Source organism: Porites lutea, chromosome 11, assembly GCF_958299795.1.
Source record: "Porites lutea chromosome 11, jaPorLute2.1, whole genome shotgun sequence".
NCBI lineage: Eukaryota > Metazoa > Cnidaria > Anthozoa > Scleractinia > Poritidae > Porites > Porites lutea.
This window is the reverse complement of record NC_133211.1, coordinates 22,755,477-22,779,433: the sequence shown is the minus strand read 5'-3', so window position 1 is coordinate 22,779,433 and position 23,957 is coordinate 22,755,477. Positions and strand designations below refer to the sequence as shown.

The following is a 23,957-nucleotide window of genomic DNA, read 5'->3' as shown; positions in this document are numbered from 1 at the left end:
CTAGCAATTTCTGACAATGAGCCACGAGCCGACCTTGTCAGACCTTGTACGACAACACAGCACTCGCACCAAGGAAAAACTACCCGACTGGAACAGCCTTATTTAAAAACAACAAAATCATAACAACCTCTTAGTCTTCCAAGCCATTATAGCTATAATAAATATTTCCAGTAGAATATAATCCTTCCAATTGCAAGGAGACAGTGGTTAAATCGAAAACAAACTAGTGGAAATGTAATTGTTGAAATCGGTTATTTGAGCCACTTTCCTCATTCAAAAGGCACAAAAGACATAAAGCTGCCTGTTGTATAAATAGATAGACAACCGCATTCTTTTAACAGTTGCTCTTTGTTCTTCCCGCACTTTATTGTCTCATTTAGTTTCGTTTTATTATAAAAGAACAAAAGCCTAACGGCAAAATACAATGTGACGATAATAGATCATACAAATTTTCCGGGTTGCGGGTATAAATTTGTTAACTTTAGTCTAGTTGGGCTCAGTAAATTCATCTACGCCAAATCCACGGAGAGGAGTGAACGATTGTGCCGTAGTCTTTTCAGAGGGAGTTTACCGGTAAGACTTAATCAGGTAAATATTTTTTCTTTTACCTTCCAAAAATGCAACCATAATAATTGGCAAAGTTTGATATGCCTTCCCTTTAAAGGGGCACCTGTCCAGACAGCGCTCATAGACACGAACACGCGCACAAATAAAAACTGCGAGACGCTTCTTCCTGCCACCAAGTTCCTCCGCTACATGCACAAATAGTCAGTGGAAAGAATTCAGAATCTGAGAATGTCTTATTCGCCGTATGTATCCAAGCGTCATCCTAAACAATAAAAATTGAACAGTTATTGAAATAAAACAATACAAAAAACTAAGCATATAGTTCTCAAAAATAACATAAACTGAGATAGCCTGATCTCGCTGTGAACAGCACGTCGAGTGTTGGTCTCCAAACAGAGGGCAAACGAAGTCGCAGGAGGTTTATAAATGTTGCCTTTAACCAAAGATTTCGTTAAATTTAGCTAGTCTAATAGTAAGACGCGGTCCTTTTCGAAGAATGGGACAAATTTAAGTTACGGTACACTGACGAAGCCAAGTACGTAACTTATTAATAGCCAAGGCAAAACTGTGTCGTTGTCAGGCCTTCTAAGTTTCACAGTATTTTGCAAAGTCCACTGGCGTTGATATTTTCATGCCGATATAGAACACCTGTTACCAGCCGCTTCACTGTGCTTCTACGCAATTGCTTAGAATTTTACTTAGTTCACTCTAAAGCTAAGAAGAGAAAAAACCTGCAAGTAAAAACCTATGTTTTAAGAACCTGTTAGGCTAAAATTTGTTAGTTAGGATCCCTCTATACAAAAAACTGTTTAGCCTAAAACCCATTTCTAAAATCTTCAAAAATTCTGTAAACTTAGGGCTGTAAGGTAAGTTTACAGTTCAGGATCCTCACCAGCACGTCGAGTGTTGGTCTCCAAACAGACCGTTAGTGGCTTAAGACAGAATTTATACTTGTATAGAGTTTAAACTGTGTGAATTAATAATGATTATGAATAATTAACTTGTTTTGATAAAAAGTAACCGACATTTACCGACAACCGACATGCATTCCTAACTCTGATAACAATTATACTTCTAATTACGAGACAAGTTACAAACATCATTTGATTAGCTAAGACTTTTTACCCTGGTATACAGCACGTCCAAAAAGAGACCTGGTGAATTAAGATTTTTCGGCAGCGAGATGCGAGATGGTAACGGGAAAAAAATGCAGTAAGCCCATATATTAAATTGTTGTAATAACGTCATTGGTGATTATGGAAATAAAGCAGACCTAACAAACAAACTTAATCAATGGGATTTGAAACCAGATATTAGCCCTTTCTCGAATCGGCATCGCGGCAGATGATACGGTTCGTTTATCCGTCCGGTGGTTTTCTGTGAAACTGGGCTATGTCAGACGATTTTTTAGGTCATTAACTATCTGGGAGAAAAGTAGCAATTATAGTTAGATTTCTTTACCTTGGTAACCACTTTTTTCAGTATTAAATGAGCTTTCCATATCGCCTTGTAGATATTGTCATTTATTTACTGAAATGTATCGTGAACGGCGATCATCTGTATCCGTGGTTTATAAAAGAAAGGGAAAAAGTCTAAAAAAGGAAACGGAAATATCAAAGAAAACAGAACAAACAAACAAACTTTATGCCAAAATTTAGATCATCTAGCAAGGTAAACTTAAACTTGAAAAGATAAACCTCCGGTATGAAAAGGGGACCATTCAGTACAAGTACTTGCTACAATCTGGATTGTCGATCAGACAAGATGACACAACGCATTTCATTACCCTTTCCGCATAAAAGATTTCAGTCATCTGCTATATCTGCTGTCGGTTATATTTTTATTTTCTTCAACCCCGCTTTAAACACCCGTCGTCGGTATTATCACGTTTGTAGCTAAACAACCTAACTAAATATTGGACTAGGATATTGCCTCTCGCGTATGCAGGGACCGCTTTGAGGTTTACTTAATGAGAAAAATGTGACAATTCTTTTTTTTTTTTCAATTCCATGATTAATAATAATAATACTAATATTAACAGCAATTTATATTAATCACTTTTAAAATAAAAGCAATTCGTGAGTTCACTTTTTTATAAATTTATATTTTTCTAAGATCAAAGGAGTGAGTAGTAATCAAAGCACCATTCTTTTTTTCAGTTTTTGTGAAGGCGGATATAGAGGTCGATGCTGCAGAACGTGGAAAATAGGATGTGTTTCTCGAGGTAACTACATTTAGTAATACGTAATTTTTCAGTTTTATCAAAACACTGCAAGAGGTCATTTTCTTTCCGTTTTTGTTTTTGTTTTTGTTTTGTTTGTTTGTTTGTTTTTTTAAGGGTCGTGATAGCAAGAATAAATAGCATGAATTTCCAGCGCAATTTTGCATGATTAAGTTTAACAAAATATATGTCGGCAATGAGACTGTAGTAGACGTGTTGATGTTTTCTTCAAAGAATGCTTCTTTGAGTCTCCTCGAAACATGTATGATGACTTCTTAAACCGCCTACTTGAAGAATTTGAACGTATTGAAAAATATAAATTGTAACATATTAATAACTCTTCCTCCATGTGGTAAAATACTTGACTGTGGAAAAGAATGAAAAGTTTACCGAAGCCGAGGCATCTAAATAGGCCGGTGCCGGTAACAAATGGAATTTAACTCTTTTCGCACGGCTAGGGTCGTTTTCATCCCCATATGGAACGATGTATACATTCCTCTCTGGACCCTTTTAGCTTTCAGTTTTAGTAAATAAATTGGTAAGCAAAAACGTCACCAAAGATAGATCTTTCCAGCGATCCCTCGTTTTGGATATTCTGACCAATCCTGACGAGTTACGCTCACAAAAAAGGTAACATTTTGGGGAAAAATCCACTGTCAATTTCGCTGTTTAAATATCTACATACTACTCTTTGAAAATTAAATTTGTCCCTTTCCTAAAACGTTAGCCAGCCACAATTCCATGCAAACGAAAGACGATAAAGTGGGCAACCAAACTGCAAATAAAGAAAAAAAGGCAAAGGAAAAAAAGAGAGCGAAAGAGAAAGATCGAAATAGATTCGTAAAACAAAACAAACAAAAAAAACATTCAAATCTTGGCCTTTGCGCGTGCGTGAATAACAAAAACAGTGTTTATTAAGTCAGATTAGTCGGAAGATATGCCTTTTTTCTTGCAAAACTCATTTTTAGCCATTCTTATGCTGACTAGCCGAAAACCAGTCAAAAGAAGACGAACTGATGAAAAATGCGGGGTTTTTTTTGCTACTCGCCGGCAGTCATAAAAGGGTTAAAGAAAGTTACCAATTTGTTTCAAATTGGCCTTTATCCACGTAAAACAATCAAATTTGCCAAATTCAGCAAGAAACAGGTTTGCAACGTGAAAAAGAAGCAATTGCGATGTTTTAAATTCGTGAGGAACAAGGCAAGTGACCGCATCAAAGTGTTAATTGCTTATATGCTGCACTTCGTAAGGGGAATTAAAAATTTTTATAAATATTTTGTACAATACTAAGAATGTCCTTTTATTTCACTCGGGTTATATCTTTTAAAACAGCTGCAAAAGCATTGAAGACACGGCACTGATACTTCGGTCCCGTTAGATAAAGAAAGTGGCTCTGTCCTTACAGTAGCGCAGCAACTTTGCTCGTCCAGCTAGCCGTCCCTTGCGGGGAACTGGACACTCGCCTGGTGGTAAATTACTGTGGCCCACAGTACACTGTTTTCAGTATAATGTAATGTGTAACTCCCTCAAAGCGGACTGAGGGGTATCACTGTTGAACAGTTTTATAAGTGTTCGCTGATTTTATGGGTCTGGAAAATCTGCGTGCCAGCGAGCCACGCGACAGCGAGCCATGCTTCCGCGAGCCATGCGACTCGTGCGAGCCATGGGAAGAATGAAGTCTTCATAAATGAAAAATGTTTCCTGCTTAGTTTCCTATGGGTACTGATGTAAGTTGGTTGCTGCAGCTAAAATATTTGTAGAATTAAGCAGTCTTTGTCAAATTTCAGTTAATAGGGTTAATACCGCTTTAAAGGTTAAGTGCTGACTAGGGCTAAACACTTATTCGTAACGATTAGCATTCTGTGGCTATATGGCCGCTAACCGGTCAAGGCGTTGAAAACACTAAACAAATGACTAAATGACTGTCAGTCTTATATTCTCGGTAAATTTCACAAAATCGAAAAATTCCAGCTAACCTAAACTATTATATGTCGATTAAGAAAAGTCAACGGATCCTGAAATGCTTGATAGATCTCAAGAATAGCGTTTGGTTTTACGATGGGCTCAGAAGACGAAAGAGAGAATATAGGGACTGCCGTAGCCCACGTTGCAGCCGGCCGACGCACTTGTCTAAACCATTTGTATAGCTCTATATTAAGGTTTAGAGCGTCTGCGACGCAGGCTAGGACTGCCGGTCATTTAGTGTTTTCAACACCTTGACTGGCAGTCAAGCTGAAAAAAATTGTGTCACAAAACATGGTTTCGCTTTCTGAGCCCAACGTAAACCAAACGCTATTTTTGCTCAGAGATCTATAAAGCATTTCAGGATCACTTGACTTTTAATCGACATATGATAGTCTGGTTTAGCTGGATTTTTTCGGTTTGTGAAATTTACTGAGAATATCGGACTGCCGGTCATTTAGTGTTTTGAAAACCTTGACCGGTTACTGGCCACATAGCCACAGCGTTTCTGTATTACTGTATTTTGATTTTTTTCGTAATTTTTTCCCATTCCTGACATGGCTCGCACTGTGTCCTAAAAAAGTTTGGACCATCTTTATACCACTAGAGCCTGGATTCGTTCTTGTAAACACCTATAAGTAGTACTGTATTCAATGAATTGAAAAAAGCTAAACGGACACAACGACCAGAAGGCCTCTACTGCAAAAAAAAAAAAAAAGTAAATCTGAACCTACCTTCTTTCGTTTTCAGATTTCTTTTGGGTATTATCCTGATTATTGCCACTTTTGAATTGCGCCAAGCAGCGTCCTCTGCTATGTCCGCTAAACAAACGTTGGACGCATTTAAGCTAACAGATGGCTGCGACGCCCTCAAGGACCGGCTGCGATGTTTCCAGCATAAATATCGCACAATTGATGGAACATGCAACAATCTGTGTCGCATAAACCAAGGAGCTGCTTTCACTCCGCTGCGGCGTGTTCTTCCAAGTGAGTACGCTGCTGAAGAGCAACCTCGCAACGAATCAGTAACAGGCCATCCCCTTCCAAATACAAGGCGAGTAAGCAGGAGGATATTTCAAGGCTTAAATGGTGATGAATTTGGCAACCGACCAATTTTTACTCACGTGACAATGACCTGGGGTCAATTCATAGATCATGACGTCACTCTGACAGAGCTGACACCAAATATAGAGTGCGGAAATAATACAGCACCGTGCAGTAACACTGAGAACGGATGCATTGTAATCTCACTGGATGATCTGAATTATAAAGAGAGATTAGAGTTCAACCGCAGCGCAAATTGTATTCCTCTCAGAAGGTCCTTCAGAAAAAACGGTGAACAGGTAGGCTATAAGGGAGCTGTCAGTGAAAACAATATACGTGGCTAGTAGCTGATGATGACTTAATTTAAGTATTGGTGTTGGTTTTGAATCATAAAATCGTAAAAGAGAGTGCATGAACAGAGATCTGCGTCTTTCAGGACACAGCTGCCTCAAATACAATCATTATTCTGTTTATCAGATTGGAGTAAACAGCACAAAAGCAAACTGACTAGATAAAGATTTAGTTATGTGTTACTGCCACTGTTACTGTACAAACGATTTCGTCAGTCTCCATGATTAAAATGTGGTCTTTGAAACACGATTTTACTTGAAATTATCGCGTTGAAACTGCGTAAACGTTGACAATTCTGCTTGCCGAATCTATTGGGTTGATCATGTGATGCCTGAGATGCTGGTACATGTACCACTGTGCGTACGTTGCTACAATGAGTAAATAAACTTATTATAAACTAGTAATAGTTGACACTACAGCTGCCCCCGTTCTGTATATTGTCGGTCAATAGTATTCTTGCTGGTTGTGTAGCTCTTTAAAATATACCGATTCATAGTGAAGATTTTCACACATATTCCATACAATAGGTGAGATAAATACAGGAAACGCAAGGTTCCATGCTCAGTTTCAGTTCGATTTACACAGCTTTGATCAAAACATTCTCAGTTTCGAGCATAGTTTATTCTAAACCATAGGAAAAGATTTAATTAGAAGTTGAATTTTTCGCTATTTCTCCTTCCCTTTTTACATTCAGTTCATTTTATTTGCCGGAAAGTAAGTCTTAGAAATTAAAAGGACGTTTGATCGATTCACGCTCACGCATTCTAGTCTTATTTGAAACTTTTTTATAACGGAAGGACATCTGTGAGCAGGGAATAAGTCAGCACAGAATTTGATTGTCGGCGAATTTCTGTAAATGTCCGTCAATCTGCTAGTGATAAGCTAGCCGTTGTTCACTCATCTTGCTTGTTTGGGGCTGAGTCTTATTCCGATCAAAGAGAGAGAAAGAGTGTCTGGCAAGGTTTCCAATATAAATCAAAGATTTGTGAACTCGTGTCTGGCAAACTCTCTCCAAGTGTTTATATATACACAGTTAAACGCAGCCACCTTATAACCTCTCCTGCGCTTAACGAGTGTCTTTTGGTCCATAATTTTCAAAACAACTGCTCCATAGAATGTCACTGCGTAACGCAAAAGAGTATCGAAGTATGACTGCACGATAAATGTCACAAAATCTACCTGAGCGGTCCCTTCGGGATTTTCTGTCTTTACGTCATCCTAACCATTTCGTACTTGCGGGCGCAAACAATAGAAACGTCATCATTACCTACCGATTCCTCGCGGCCCCAGTTCGAGCAAATCGAGATTTTTTCTAGTATACTGACTGTATATTTGAACTGTAAGTACTGTCCTTAATATACGCGCGAGTTACTAGGGTGCCTCCTCGGGATTTCGCCTCTGGGCGAAATCCCTGCGGGGGCAACAATTATTGGATGAGATTTTTGTGATATTCGGAATAATCGAGGGCGTGATAAGTGTTATCTGCCGAGGCTGATAACACTTACCGAGTCCTCGTATATTCCAGATATCACTAAAACCCAACCCAATAATTGCATTATTATATATCATTTTGAAGACTAGACACCAGAAGGTGTATACTGGGCTGCCATAAAACCTAGACTAGACAGAAATTATGTATTGTACGAAAACGACAAGTTTACCACAACAGACAGCTGACAGCGTATGAAAGGAAGAAGTGACTCTGCTAAACCCATTCCCATGCCGGACACCACCCCAACCCACGGGTCTCATTAAACTGTTTGACTGAAACTATAAATAAATGAAAATGATAATTGATGGTCTATACAAAGCAAGCTTAAGGTGGGTGTACCGTGTGGCACGAAATTTTTGCGGTTGTTTATTTTTGCGGATTGGGCATTTTTTCTGTTTCGCGGAAAGTAATTTTTGCGACTAGGTGTTACGAAGCAAGAGTGTAGGGTGTTTGTGAGATGGCGTGATTTTACTCCTTTTAAACTTTGTTCTTTTTAAATTAACAACATAACTGAGCGAAAGAGAACTTGCTGACAGATCGGATTAAAACCTAAAGCTTATAGATTCAAGAAAGTCACGATTTCGTGTAGTGTGTGAGCGAGCCACTGTAACGTGAGGACTGAAGCTGTGAAATAAACCCTGTTTTTGCTTAAAACTGTGATATCGTGAAGAACGGCCGTACGGCATTCACGACACTAGGACACACTGGTTTTTCTTGCTGAGAATTAGTTTTCAAAAAGTACCCACTACCCAGCATTGATAATATTTTCGTTCTTGTTAAAGGGGCTGTGTCACGACAGTCCAGTTCATTTTGCCGGTTTAATTTTGCCAATTACTCGCCCTCAATTGCTATGGAACTTAGGTAAGCAAAGAAATTACATGTAAAAATCAGAGATTCAAGACAAACAAATATGTCTCCTGAGCATTATTTTTGAGGTTGTATACAGCAGAGATACACTTTGAAAAACTGTTAGGCTGAACAGTTTTCAAAAACCCTAATTTCAATCCGTTTCAATCTTCTTCAGGTTTGCCCATCCCTGGCATCTGTTGTATCTGTTGTGTTATTTTAATCTTCCTTCAATATTTTAATTGGTTATTTTTTTGTTTCTCTTAATTTAACAGGAATTTTGTAATGACCTCATTTGGCTGAGTTTCGTGACACAGCTCCTTAAGTACGTGCAATCAGGGTGTAATAGGTATACAGATTTTCAAACAGTACTAGAGTATGCGTACGTTATGTAAAACCAATTCATTGTGTACCGTTTTGTTTCTGAATTGAAGAGGCGAGTATATTTAATACGCTGGAGTAAATTTTTGCGGGAAAATGTTTTCGTTTTTTTTTGTTTTGTTTTGGGGGGGGGAGGGGGTGATCGCTGGAAAAGTCGCAAAAATCGTGAAAATTAGAACCCGCAAAAATTTCGTGCCACACGGTATCTCTAGTTTATCTGAACTTTTTTCGTTTTGTTGACAGCTTGTCTCTATATCTGAGGAAAACAATAAAAAAAATCGTCCCGTTCGTAGGAAAAAAGCTTCAGCGCATCTGAAATTTTCTTTAATCGCGTGCAATACCATTGAGCTGTAGTTAGAGCGGCGCCCTGAGTTAAATTGTCTAAACTAAACCAAACTGGTTCGACATGAATAGAGTTTTTAAGCGAAGAAAACCTTTTTTTCTCAGTTTGTTATCAGTAGTATTTTTATACACTGCCAACCGACCAGATGAAAATGAACTCATTCAACTTTTTGAACTATCATAGAAGGGACATCTGTACACAGGCTAGCGTGTGCATAAGATAAGAGTGTTCATTCCGGAGGTCATATATAGCGCCAGGAATGGGCTCCTGGTGGCGCTTTTTATCCTGGGGGGTACTCCACATAATGACCTATATGGGGAGGCTCCACGCGAAAGGGGTACCTTTTTAGGCTTCAGGTATACAAAAGAGTAGAGATTTCACTAGCTGAAGCATATGAAAGGGTAGGAAAATGCGTCTTTTCGGTCAGTTAAAAGGCCCAAAAGGACTAGGATCACGACCACGTTGTTGTTGTTTATCATACTTTGCATAGCATATATCTTCGTTCACCTTTACTGTTACCTCGGAATCGTTGTAAACATTTCCGGTCAATTGATTTGTTTTATACATATTGAAATAACAACAGCCTCTGTATAAACATCTACATGCGGTATTAGAAGATTGATCACTAAATACGCGATTACAATAATTGCATAAATGATGATAAAAACAAAGAAAGATAAAATCAATGAAATCAAAAATTAAATGTAAAAGCACTGGGAATATTGTTACCTAAGAGCTGGCTTTTGAAGTACTGAATTCTTCCATAAGGCTGTTGTGTTGATCAAAAACACTGTTGAATTTCACTGAACCATTTGCTCGTAATGTTTACGTACCAGACAGGTTAAGTTAACAGTTAATTCGGATGATTCTTTTAGCGCTTCTAACTAAGTAGGTAGCTCACTTGTTGTACAAGGTTTCCTGATAGAGAGTCACTCGGAAGAGTTCGCTTGTAAATGGGTCTCTCGCATAGTATAGTTCATGAACTATACCACTTCGAAAATGTTCTCTTGCCATCTTTTACTGTGGGCTAACCATCAACAGTTTGTTCATTCGTATGTTTGCATTTGTATGCTTCCACCGAAGATAGATTGCTAATAGCTTTGAGTCGCTTCGAGCTCCTCGGAATGTACTCTGCTGAAGTCCGCTGATCTATTCTACGCATTCTACGCATACACTTATATCTTGCGCAAGCGCTGAACACGCCAGAGTGCGATTTGTGCCAGAAGGAAAAACCAATCCCATTTTATAACTAGGCTTGCCACAGGCAGCCCAGTAAAAATGAAGACAAACACACCACCGCGCGAAACACAGTTTGACATTGCTCTTGGAAATCATGCATTGCGCGCAACCTACAGATTAGTCACCAATCTGCTAGCAGATGACTAACTAATCTGTAAGTTGCACAGATTTCCAAAATTACCTGTAGGCTCCTAGCCAATAAGAAAACAGAGAGTGAGTACAATGTATAAGTAATCTGGACGCTGAAACCTTGAAAAAAAAGTGCACTTTTGATCAGGCAAATATTCGACCTCAGTGCGGACTGAGTATTCTCTGTTTTCACTGTCACGCCATCAAAAATGAAAATCGAAACCATTCAATACAGAAAGTCCAGAATCTATAAGGAAATAGAAGAAGATCAATATGCAAAAAGCCTCGCTAAGAAAGTCAGGGCTGTGCGATATTTCATGTGCGAGATATTCGGAAAAATGTTTTACCCAAACTCTTGGAGACGCCATGCTGGTGTCTCTTTGAAGGACACAGATGTGGTGGCCGAAAACCAACAGAAACATCTGTCTTGAGTTTTGCTACAAAAGCGTGAATTCACCGATTGAGGATTCTGAAATGAAACAAGGAAGTGCAACTAAATAGCAAAGGAAGTTTAAAGGAAGTCTGAATAGCAAAATCTGGGGAAAAAAAACCGGTAACATTTTCAACCTACATGAGAGCTGTTCCGGCCGCCATTTAAATGCCGCTTCAAAAGCTTTGAAATTCAAACGTCCTCTAAACGCACAGCGAATAAGCCTTTCGAACCTATCATCTGTATAAATAAAAGTATCAGTAGCTTCTGTAATACCACATGGAAGTAAACGCTCAGAATAATCGATATTTTTTTAGTTTGAATTTTGGCGACATCATGTGAAAACCGTGAAGAATTCTTTCCGTTTGCCAGGTCAAAAGAGGTGTTTTTTTATACGACGAGGGTGCGAAAGAAATAATCACCTTCAGTTTGATGCTCCTTCCTCTCTGCTGAAATACGGGCCTGTTTACATGGAGGTGGGCGGCCCCAGGTAGGTGAGGTTACCCGTTTAGGTGGGTTACCCGCCTGTCCATGTAATCTCTCATTTGAAGTTGATCACGTTTACATGTTAGGTGGGGTGACCCGCCACATGTTAATCTCACCTTTCTGGGAAGCCCCACCTCCATGTAAACAGGCCCTAAGACGTCATCGCCGAATGGCTCCTGGCATCATCTATTTTAGCATTGCGTATCAAGAAGTGGTCTATTGTACCGGATCAAATTCTTCAAAATAATAGGCTTTTGCCCTAGGTGTTGCTGCCGAAACCACACCGAACAGATTAGCATAATGTTAAATTTCGACGTGACAACGTTAACGTGTTAGGGGTTGGAGACACAACAATTACGTCAATCACCTGGCTGCGCGTGGGTGCAGAGTGAAACAAACATGGCGAGCGGAACCCTCCTACACTACTAATTTTGACATTTGACGTTTTGACACGGGAAACGGTTTTCAGAAGTGGACGGGGAGGTGGGTTAATTAAGGAATTTAGAGAGATGCTCACAGGCTCACCCCGTTCTCTCTTCTTACTGTTTTTGCTCTCTCGCTTTTTCACCGCTTGCCCGCTTTTTTGCTCATCTTTACTGATCAATAGCCGGGCACAGCGGGCTACTCCTTTTCAAAAAATGGCGAATCGAAGTTCTTGGCATGTGCTCTTAGTCTACATCGGTTGATAAGCAAGGTGTTTAAAACGACGACGTCGTCCAAGTAAATATACCTTGATGATCCACGTAGAAGTAAACCGTGCGGTCATGGGAACAACAGACAAACAATTACCTTCGCGTCAGCTAAGGCGTGAGCTAAAAACAGATTTCATATGATTATCATGAGGCAAAGGGATTCACTCCCTTCTCTCATTCTCTCTTGTGGAGGAGTAGTAGCTCTTTGAAAATTTGAGATTTCAACTTAAACATAATCACCTGTGATTAACCGGTCTGTCACAGTAGGTCGTGTTATTGTCGTTGCTTCAAACAATGAACAATCCTGGCCTTGGTTGCTCAAACGTTAGATAGAGCTATCCACCAGATAAATCACTATCTAACGGAAAGGCAGGGGCACCCAACGGTAAATTTTGAGAAAAAGACGTAAAAACAACAACAAAGGATGAAACTGAGCCTTCTGAAGCCATTTTAAGCATTTTGGGAGATTGCTGGGAAACATTTATCTGTTCTTCACTCCCAGCAAGAATGATGGATGAGTTCCCACCTGACTTACTAGAAAGTTTCCCAGCAGACGTATGTCCAGACATCACTGGCCAGTTTGGGTGTGGTCAAGAGCCATAATGGCTCTTGGTGTGGTTATAGGGCAAAATTCAGTCCTTCAGGGGAAGGGAGGGGCCGGTAGGAAATTGGTGTGGTCTTAGGGTGAAATTAACCCAATCAGTGAGGGAGGGGGGAGGAGTGGAAGAGGTTCCTGACAAATAGGGAATCCCGTGGATAGCGTTATCCACCTATTGAACAACTGGGGCCTGGTCTTTTGTAATCAGCCGGGATACTGATCCTTAGAGAATGCTATTAGATGCTTCCATTTTATAAGTCCTTGACACTATCCTTTGTGTTAGATAAACGAGATAACAGCCTACATTGATGCTTCACAAGTGTACGGCTCAGATGATGCTTTGGCACAGAGGCTTCGAGATAAAGAAACAAAGCTGGGATTGTTGGATGTGAGACCTTACATAAACTCCGATGGCGAACCGATTCTTCCGGAAGCTAATGAGGAAGCTTTCTGCAGATCAACAGATACTGAAGCAAGTCCTTGCTTTCTTGCTGGCGATATTCGAGTGAACGAAAATCACGGTAATTGATTGGTTTATTTATTTATCTAGTTTTTATTTATATTTAATTATTCAAGTTCAAACGAAGAGAACATTCGAGCCGACCAACAACTTATTAATAACAACAAAAATACATAAAAACAAACATAAGGCTTAAACCTTGAAGTTAGTCAGGATAGGAACAAAGAAAATATATCTTACAACTGATATAGGACTAATCGATCGTATTTAGGGAGAAAATGAGCCAAGACTTACTTGCGCTTTTGAAGACCTAGAGTAAAAAGGTGCTGTCATAGGGATGTTAGTCACGCCGTGTTGGTTATTACTAGTTTTTAAATGTTTTCTTGTTAAATAGGTTATAATCAATAAGTTTCCATTTAATTTATTTCCACTGTTTTCAGTGTTAAACCAGTTAAAGGCCCATTGCCAAAGTTAATGCAACGCGATCGTTAGTTTTTGTTTTAAAATCGCACCTTTATAAATGGTGCGCTCTGATTGGTCAACTCTTTGGTAGGCTTTCTCGCAGCTGAAAACACAAAATAGTCAGAGCTAGTCAGCTGGCGTTGTGTGTTTCCTCATCTGCCAAATGGTTACACAGTTCGCCTGCAAGTCAGTAAATGATTTCTCATGGACGTGAATGAGTCCATTGATATTTCTCAAGTTTACCTAAAAGAAACGCGTACGGCTCCATTAGATGCCGAGGGAAAGTGACAAAATATACACGTCCATTCAAGTTTATGATTGTCAGCCGTTGTGAAGATGCAAGGAACTGTTTTTATTTTTCACATCTCTGCCATTGGCAATAGCTTTTAATTGGTATTTTAAACAGGCAAAGTTTATTGATCGTATTCCAGTGCACGGCTACCAAAAGCGTTTGAAAGTTCACAACATAATAACTTGTTCGAGTCTTGTTCGGGAAATTTGTTGAATATGCCTTAGTCGTGGATAAAACTTGTAACGATATAAATCGAATGTTATGAAAGTATAGAGGGCTGTTAAGCAGAAAATGTAACGTGAAAATTCATGAGGTGATGGTAAACAACGCTTACAAGATTTACTTATTTTTTGACAGGTCCGACGCAAACGGCTCGGGTGAAAGTGTTTTGGAACACTAGCGCGCCTGACAATAGTTTTGAAGGGATAGCTCGAGCGGTTCGAATAGATGACAATTTTCTTCGAACGGATATTCTGTCTGCGAGCCTTTCGAACGGATAACAATTTTGTGCGAACGGACAGCCTGAGTAGTTGAAGGAATGACATTTCTTTTTCAAACGGATAGCTAGAGCCATTCGAACGGATGACAATTTTTTCGCGAACGGATACCAAATCACTTGGAAAAGCCTTTCACAACTACTGTATCAGTAATTTCGTGTAACACGAAATTCGCGGGATTTGTTCACTTTTATGTGTTTATCCGTAATTCAAGACACGATTCATTCCCATATTAAATTCAACAAGAATAATTTTGTAAAAAGTGATGTTCCTTTTGGATCCACGGATATTCAAAATTAATCAAAAGATCTTTGTTTTAAAAGCAAATTTGAGCAATTAAGACAAAGTTTTATGGCAAACGCCATTTTTTAAAGCTATCAGCTGCAATTTTTTTGACTACAGTATGTAGTATTGTACCTATGGGATAATTATCTTCCGGAGTAATTACTTTGAGTTTAGAACTCAAAGAAGTCGTGTCTCAAACTCATTTTTATCCAATAACTTAATATATTGCATAAAAGAAAATGTTCCACTTTTTTTTCCTTTTTCACAGCTTTGATGGCGATGCATACAATTTGGGTACGTGAGCACAATCGTATAGCGAATTTTCTGCACTTGTTAAATCCTCATTGGGGTGACGAAAGGCTATATCAAGAGGCGCGTAAGATTGTTGGAGCTGAGATTCAACACATCACCTATAATGAGTGGCTTGCAGTTATTTTCCCAAGTGAAGACCTGGTAAGAACTTGGATGCGTAAGAGATAATTGCTAATTTATGAAAGCATTTATTCGCGATAGCTTACATTTTAGGGAAGGGAGGGGGTAAAGAAATAAATAAAACAGTAAATACTAAAATAAATAAGCAAAAACATAATCTAAATTGGTCCAACAACGGTAGCTTATTCTCGCAAGTCACTAAGGAGACGACTTTGTCGGAAGAAACGAAGACAAGCATTTTTGACAGAGATTTTTGCTTATACATGTAGAAGCCGGAATACAACAAGACTGAAATCCAGTACTTAAAATCCATATTCCAATATTGTCTCGGCCCTCACAAGACTCAAACAAACATTTTACAATAACTGACTTACACTTTTTTTTAGTTTGCTTTTTTTATTATTGTTCGTCGTTCAGTTTTAATTAGTTTCATGCACGAATCCCTTCTTACTACAAATCCCTTTCTTGCCTCTTGTTTGGAACTGCATAAAAAATTCAAACAGAAAAAAAATCTGACAAAAAAGCACTTTATTTCCAAATGTGAGCAGAAACGATTTGCCAGATATCGTATCGTTCGGTGTCAAAATCCGATTGAGGTAAATATACATAATGACCTTTTAAGGTAGGAAAATTTGTGCAAGACAACAATTCTGAAAGTCAAGTTTATTCAAGTTAATTTCCGAAAGTTTTCTGGAAAATCTGTGTTTGTTTAAGAAAAGTTGCCCGTGCTTTTTAGTCAGTTGAGCTGCATAGTTATATCATGATATTCAGCATAATTATATCATTCGCAAGTCTCGACACGTGACATCCTCAAACGCATTCCTCCTTGCTCTTTCCCACCTCATACAATCAAGCCGTCTCACAGGATCCCATCGGCTGAACAGACCCTAGGCAAATTGAGTTGAACGTAGTATCTTGAACATATCGTTGAACATACCTTTCCGCTGCCCAGTGACCGAGCCGAAGCACGGCCGATTTCTAGTGGTGGGTTTTAGGATTTAGTCTCGTATGCTCTTTTAGTTCACTTAGGAGACTTCGCCAGATTTCAAGTTTTTTTGACCATGCTGGCGACTTAAATGGAACTCGAACCCAGGCCACTTTGGTTGGAGGTAACAGAGAATTATTGCGCTATTCCCGGGCTGCACCTCCAATCATCGCCAGCTTAATTCACGTGCACACTCACTTCAAGTCAGTGTTCAAGTAATAAGGAGGTTATGTTATCCAATTAATTATAAAGTTTAACCGTCTTTCTTGAATGTTTTAAGCTTATTGAGATTAAAGAGGGGCATAGTCAAGTATTCTCAGTTAGACATGACTCTGGTGGAGTAAACCTTTTCTGCTCTTAAAGAGACACAGTCAGCAATGGGACCGCGCTGACCTTGACACTACTTTTGCCAGTTTGAAAAGCGTTTACCTTAACCCGAAATCGAATGTACCCGTCGGATACATCTAAAAATCCGCTTCAATCTTGCTTAGAGTTTTATTCGATCCTCGATCTTTTACAAAAAACCTCGTTTTGAGCAAACTTTTACTCATCCTATGACATTATTTTATCATATTTGGTTAAAAACAGAATCGAAAGGAACATGAACAGAAGAGGTGGGAAACGCGTAGGCGCCGGGTGGGAGAAATCGCTTTCGTTTACCAAAATAACTAAAGAAATGAATCAATAACACTGGCGAGCAAATAACAGTTATATATATTTGGAAAATCGATGGAAAAGGTTACAGGTGTTAGGAAAATCAAGCTTTCTCGACCTTGAACCTTCGACAATAATCCATGCAGACTCCGTCAGTGCCCCGTGTCATTTCTCACCTCTACTGATGATCGAATTCAGAAGTATTCGTCCAAGTTTGGCTTTCCCTGGACAAATCCATCGGTAAATTCCCAATAATATATATATAAATGAGTGCTCTGATATGGCATAGGGTCTATAATTACGATTTGGGTTTTTAACAAGTTCAACGCTACAAGTTTTGTGTAGTGTATTCTGGATGCGCTTCTCACTTTCTGTTTCTGTCTTGTGATATGCAGATCAGCTAAGAAATGTTTTGAAATGCGCATGTGCATCAGCTACCTGTGTCCCTTTAAACCAGGGCGGATAAAGGTTGGGCGGTGAAACGAGCGCGTCCGAGCAAAAAGGTGTGATGCAGTGGACGGGTGCTCTGCTTAGAAATGTCGCCTGTTTTCGACTTCGGTCAGGGCTTGCGATGTGGTTTGTACATTACACACTGCCGATGTCATTGAATAATGGCGGATTGATTTGTTTTCTTGCACTTCTTCCTCGTTCCTTTGTGCTGGTACGCTGTCTCCGAGAGGCAAATGTTGCTATTTTTTGCGGGAAGTTTAGTTGGAGTAGACAAACATCTCTTTGAAATGGTTTTTTTTATTACTTCCATGACTCTACCACTGAATTATATTTTCGTTCTGCTACTCGCCAATGTCGATGTTATTCCAAAACAAAAACAACTAAGTACTGTCTAAAACACGAAGGAAAATCTCATCCATGGCAAAACTAAAAGACAGCAGATCGTGTTTCACTGACTAGATGACGTGTATTTTATAAATGCGTGCAGCTCGTGCAAGGTGAAATTATGCTAATTTCAATCTCCATCATCCTTCTTTTTAATTTTGAAAAAAACATCTCATACGTCTTTCTGTTTCTTCGAAACTTCAAAATTAGTTTCCCCTCAGTTTTTATTGTTTACCTTGTTTTGTTTTAGAGGGAAAAACGGAGAAAAAACCTTAAAACTAACCTCAATAAATTTTGTTTACATGCGGTTGCCGGATTTGCAACGCATTGCGCGAATCGCCATGGAGCGTTGCACCCGAGAAGCAAAGTTTGAAGAAGTACAACGCCACTATATCAGTATATATCAATCTAATTTTTTGTTATGTTATATAAAATTTATCCCCCTTTAACATATGTAAAAATTGAGGTTAAGAAGTGTTAAGCTTTTGCAAACGAAGCGGCGAAAGACGATTAGGTGTTATTTAGTGGAAGGAGGAGGTATTCAACACTTTCAAATTAAACTCAAATTTTGGCATTATACGACCAACAAGTTTGACTTATAGACGAACAGACACAAACATATGAAACTGTTTATTGATATTGTTATGAAACGAATTTATCTATTTAACATTGTAGCCTGAAATTACAGAAAGAAAATGGGATTTCTGGTTTGCAAAGAGGAAAATTTCGCCGGCCCTTGAAGCGCACCGGAAGCGCGTAAAGAGCGCTCGTGCCAGTCCTACTCCGCATCACACATTAAATGAAGAGCGGAGCGCTCGTTTCACCGCCCAACCTTTATCCGTCCTGCTTTAAACTTACTTGTAGCCGTTAATGAAAAACAACCGAAACTGACCTTCCACATAATTCCTGTCCATAATTCTTTTTCAGAGAGAGAAACTAGGGCTTTTATTGGAGCCTAAAGGGAAATTCTTCAAAGGATACAATGTGTCAGTTGATGCACAGTGTACCAACGCCTTCTCCACAGCTGCTCTTAGAATGGGCCATTCTTTGATCCGCGATACTTTCGTTCTTTTGGACACCAACTTTGGCAGTGCAGGATTTGATAAACCTAATAGATTGGAAACCAGAGACTTCTTTAACCCAGATCGATTTTACCAGGCGGGAGACAACGCATATGGCGGAATTTTGCTGGGGCTAATAAGATTTTTTGCTCAAAATGTTGATCGGTAAGCTGAAGGCAATTAATCGTAATAATTTATGAAAATAAACTAGCACTGATCAGGGATTGTTGGGTGCGTCCGCATGTTCGCCACAGCGGAATTTATCTGCGTTTTTAAGTATTTAAGTGTTTGTAAGTATTAAACGATGAAGTAAACACAAGACACCATTAATTATGAAATTTGAAATTTCTCTACCAGGGGCACGAAATGCCTTGTAATCGAGGCTATCACTAGCCCTGTATGACATATTTTTTCTTCTGGCCGACAATTAACTATACTATGATTTCCCAAAATATGCAATTCGCCAATGTTGGATTATATGTTAGAAATCCAGTACCTAATATAGTTTCTTTTTTCTAGTTTCTTTTTTCTTTTTTCTATATATATCTCTATTTGCCACTTTGAGGTTGGCTGGGAGACCGGGTCGAGATGATTGTCAAAGTGCATTGTGGGACTGCTTTGGGGGACGAATTTGCCACCATGTTGAAAATGCGTCCCCCAAAGCAGTCCCACAATGCACTTTGAAACCATCTCGACTCAGTCTCCAGCGCAACCTCAAAGTGGCCAATATGAAAACCTTTTTGAAAATGGGCATACATACATTTAAAAAAAATCGTGTGTTTATCCATTTTTGTGGGTCTTAATAAAGACGTATCGCGTTTCATGATTCATTTTATTTTATTTTTTTGTTTATTTCTTCTCCTTTTAGACGTTTCGTTCGCGCAGTAAGAGAACGCCTGATAATTGAAGGAGAACCTCCTAATGGTATTGTTGGCGATCTAACCGCAATCAACATGATACGCGGAAGAGATCATGGCTTACCAGGCTACGTCAAGTTCCGAGAAGCTTGCGGGGGAAATCCAGCCGTTCGGTTTGATGATATCTGTGATACTATCCCTAGGACTCAAGTAAACAGGCTTAAATCTGCTGGCATTTACAAAAAGGTGCAAGACATTGATCTTTTTGCTGGCGGCATGAGCGAGAAAGCCCAACCAGGAAGTGCGCTTGGTTTCACCTTTACATGCCTTGTAGGTCGGCAATTCAAAGATTTCCGTCATGGCGATCGCTTTTGGTATGAGAGAGATGATCACAAGACCGGTTTTACCCTCGAACAACTTGACCAAATACGACACTCGAGTCTTGCCAAAGTTATCTGTGATAATACCGATGATGTGCGTCGCATTTATGCGAAGGTTTTTGTACATAGAAACGCACCCGGCGCCAACAATCCTGTAGTCGACTGCGATGATCTGCCGTTTATGGACTTGACTGTCTTTAAAGAAGGTGAGTACTACTAACATTTTATTGTTTACTATTTCTGTCCTTTACAGCCATTACTTTGGGTCGGAAGAGTTAAGCCGTTCAGACGGTGTTTAAGAGGATTCAACAATACCACAAAATCTGTGGATGTGAAATTGCTAAATCTGTAATGGCCAATGATTTCTATTTTTGACGCAAATTGGAAGGATTACGTCAAATTAAACGAGCAAATAAACAAATAAATATAAGAATTGAAAGAGAAAACGGCTTTTGTATGAAGCGAAAGAGAGAGAGAGAGGGTACACGAGCTAGCTTTCAGTGCATCTATTAAATATCACTTGTTAGGTAGTAGATATTAACCCTATTTACTATTTATTATTACTACTATTATTATTCATTCAAAATATTTCCCCGATTCTGATTGACTAAAAGCACACATCGCGCAGAATGCCTATTGTTCTCGGGACATTTACTTCCAGTTAAAAAAAGTTCGTAGATCTGTCATATTACGCGCAATCATATAGAGACTCTATGAAAGCGCTTCAGCCATTGGTTGCCAAGAATGCACGAGGAACCTCATCAATATGTTGTAGGTAACAAACTAAACAATGAACGCAGCACGCTATTGTTTTCTCCTTTAAGCTCTTTTGTTTCGCAAAATCGCGAATATGCGCATATTTCACGGTGAACGTTCAAATCATGAGAATACCTACACTTTGCTTAATTTTGCGGGAATTTTGTTCAAAAGTTAAACCAAAGAAAGAAAGGTGAAATTTTCCATTTATTTTAGTGCGTGCGAGATCTCGATTATGTCGTAAATAAACTCGCTGTGAGGTGAGTAAAATTGAGCGCGGAAGCCAGCACTCGTCGCTGATTGTAATGTTTTGCTTCTCCATTCGAAAGATGTTACCTCTTATATTGACCCCCAAAAGTAATTTAACCAAAATGGCGGGTAAGTAAGTTCAGTTTTTGCAATAGATCTTAAATACTTAAGCTCGCTCCATGAAAACAGCGGGTTCCCGGCTCCCGATCCGTGACATTGTTTTTACCATGTTCATTGCAAGATTTGGTCGGCAGGTGCAATGAACCAGCTGACGCAACGCGATCAGTTTAAAAGTTCGCGGCTTCTCTGGACCATTTTACAATAGTAATGAAGTACATGCTGGCCATCACATCCACTTTTCCTCGTTCTATTCATTGTACTGATCAAGCGTATACGCGTGGCATATTGTGTTAATAAACTCTAGTGATTCTTTAATATTAAGTTTAAAGTTCGCGGAACCAACTAATGACGTACTTCACAAGTGAGGAGTTTTCAATGGCGTATTGTTATATTTGACAGCCATTGTTATTTATACCTATGCTTAAAACAATAGCTCGCTGGCCTTAGGTACGCTGCGTTTCTACCAGACTTTTTCAAACCCGCAGGGATAGTGGTTCTTGTCCATAAATTTTAAAAGTTAAAAAATATTCTGTTTAAGGAAAGAGCAATCTAACTTATTCTATCGGTGGATTTGACGATTTTGTTACAGGTTTCCAGAAAATCACGCTCAAAGTCAGCTTACATACAAAAAATGGCCTCTTTTTAGCAATTTTCAAGTGCAGAGGGATAGTCCTTCTGCTACGAAAAATGCTTATCTTTTGTGCATAAATCGTAGATATATCATTCATTTTCAATATTCCGTCAGTGGATTTGGCATTTTGGAGCTAACGAAGTCGCGCGAATGAGTTTTATCAACGTTGGCGGGCTAAAAGAGGCCCTTTCTTCTCTTATTCAGAACTTATTGAAAGCGCTCGTGTGTTCGAATTGGCCGCTTCGGCGGTCATGAATAGCTAATGATGTCCACTCATTCTGCGCGATGACGCATAATTCACATTAATCAGCTACTGATGACCAAATTTGGAAGAATTTTGCGTTTTATGAACCGATGACGTCAAAAGTGCAGCGTTCTTGCAGGTTAATGCACCGTTAACCGGCAAGAACTGGGGACGAGGTTGAATTGTTTTGGTTGTGGAAACAAAAATGGCGGACATTTCACTCGTTTCAAGAGTAAGGACTAGGCGAAATAATAGCTAAAAACATGCAAGAACAGCCAGAAGACAACTCGAAGGGCGACATCTGGTATTTGGAGAATATTTGCGGATTTGAACAGCCCTAAACGTGCACTATCGAAGATGAACTTAACGTCGATGGATCGATGGAGGTAAGAATGTTTTAGGTTTGTTTTTAAACTAGGAATTATTTTGAATGAATAATAAAACAATTATTGAATTCGGCTTTCGTATCATATGAAGAATTGTGGAGATGATAATTTTTCATAAGATACTCAACCTCATTCATTAATTTTTAACTTACTACTATTATCATTATCGTTATTATTATTTTTTATTTTTTTTAACTTTTGAAAGAAACTTTTGAATTTTAGAGGCTGACAATTTTTTTAACTGAAATGAAATGTTTTTAATTCGAATAACTTTTCTTAGTTAAATTAACTCTTTCTAAGCTAAATTAAGTGCTTTTTAAATCGACAGGAATTGTAAATAGTGTTTTGAATGAATAGTTTTTTCTTTTTTTTCAAGCGAATTAATTGTATTATTATTGTATTACTCTAACACCTTTAGGAGATGGGTAACGTGACTTCTTTATAATTGTAAATAAACTAATAGCAATTATTATTATTATTGTAATTATTATTATTATTATTTTTATTATTATTATTATTATTATTATTATTATTATTATTATTATTATTATTATTATTGCTGTCCTCTTGTATCTTGTAGAACCTAAGGAGGAGTCGAATGCTGGAGGAGAAGAGGATGGTGCGTTCACTAGTGCTTGAAACGTTTTCCTGATTACTTGGATTTAATCTTAGTTAAAAGTATAGAGCGAAAGTTTCCAACTTTTTGTGGCAGTTCATTTACGGTTCACATCAGGGTTCTGAGTTTTTATCATTATTATTATCATTATTATTATTATTATTTCTATTTGTAGAAATATATCTGGTTTTTTTTTTTTTTTGAAAACCGGGCTGCTAAAAAATGTTAGTCTGTCGCACTGATTGGTAATTTAATGTTCCTTTCTACTGGAAAAGTAAAGTCTCACCTCAAAAAGCTAAGAAATTCTTAAATACACGAGCCCTGTGTTTGTGCAACAAGTTGACAGCCACCTTGACAGAAGCCTCCCTAAAAAAAAATAGCTGGCTACGGGCCGGGCTGTTGCCAACCTTTCAACCCTCCATCGATCATTTAATATGCCCCTTTACCAAGATTATTTAGTTTTTTCTTTTGATCGCAAATTTCAAGCCTTCTGAATTTGTTGAGATTTTTTCATTCTGACTTATTTGAATTCACTTTTTTTGAGACTAACATGTTACAACAGAAACAATTACCAGCTTTTTCAGTATTATAAAGCACAGAACTCACAGCTTCTTTAGGCTGATGCCTTCCTATAGCTTGTCACATCAACTTATATTCTAATTAACACTGACCTTTTGTAACGTTTTATTTTTATTATGTGAGTGACTAAAAACTGTAAAATGGACTATCACATACTCAGGCTATAGATTAAAATTAAACAGCTAGCAAAAAATAATCTTGTTTACAGTGAGTTCCTTCACCTTGGTTACTTATAGAGTAGAGTTAGGCCTAGGGAGGGGGGAGGTACAGGAGAGTAAATCTCCCTCCTCCTCACTCTTTGAGCCAATTTCTCCCTCCTTCCTAAACTTAGTTTAAAAATTGGCGGCGCGCAACACACAACTCTTGCACTCAGTCGTAAAGTACGTTTTCTGACCTT

General features: G+C 38.6%; 1 protein-coding gene across 2 annotated transcripts; it reads left to right on the top strand.

Annotated features, from left to right (window-relative positions):
- Nucleotides 1-274: 274 nt before the first annotated feature.
- On the top strand, nucleotides 275-23,756 carry LOC140951592 (peroxidasin homolog). Of its 2 annotated transcripts, none has more exons than XM_073400880.1 (8): nucleotides 275-573; nucleotides 2,727-2,791; nucleotides 5,501-6,092; nucleotides 13,064-13,301; nucleotides 15,045-15,229; nucleotides 18,609-18,907; nucleotides 19,611-20,185; nucleotides 22,946-23,756. In XM_073400880.1, exons 2-8 carry the CDS (start codon nucleotides 2,754-2,756, stop codon nucleotides 23,002-23,004), a joined length of 1,986 nt encoding a protein of 661 aa, XP_073256981.1. In that variant the 5' UTR covers nucleotides 275-573; nucleotides 2,727-2,753; the 3' UTR covers nucleotides 23,005-23,756. The 2 variants fall into 2 exon arrangements, with proteins under 2 accessions (XP_073256981.1, XP_073256980.1); XM_073400879.1 differs by having other exon boundaries at nucleotides 277-588.
- The last annotated feature ends 201 nt before the right edge of the window (nucleotides 23,757-23,957 follow it).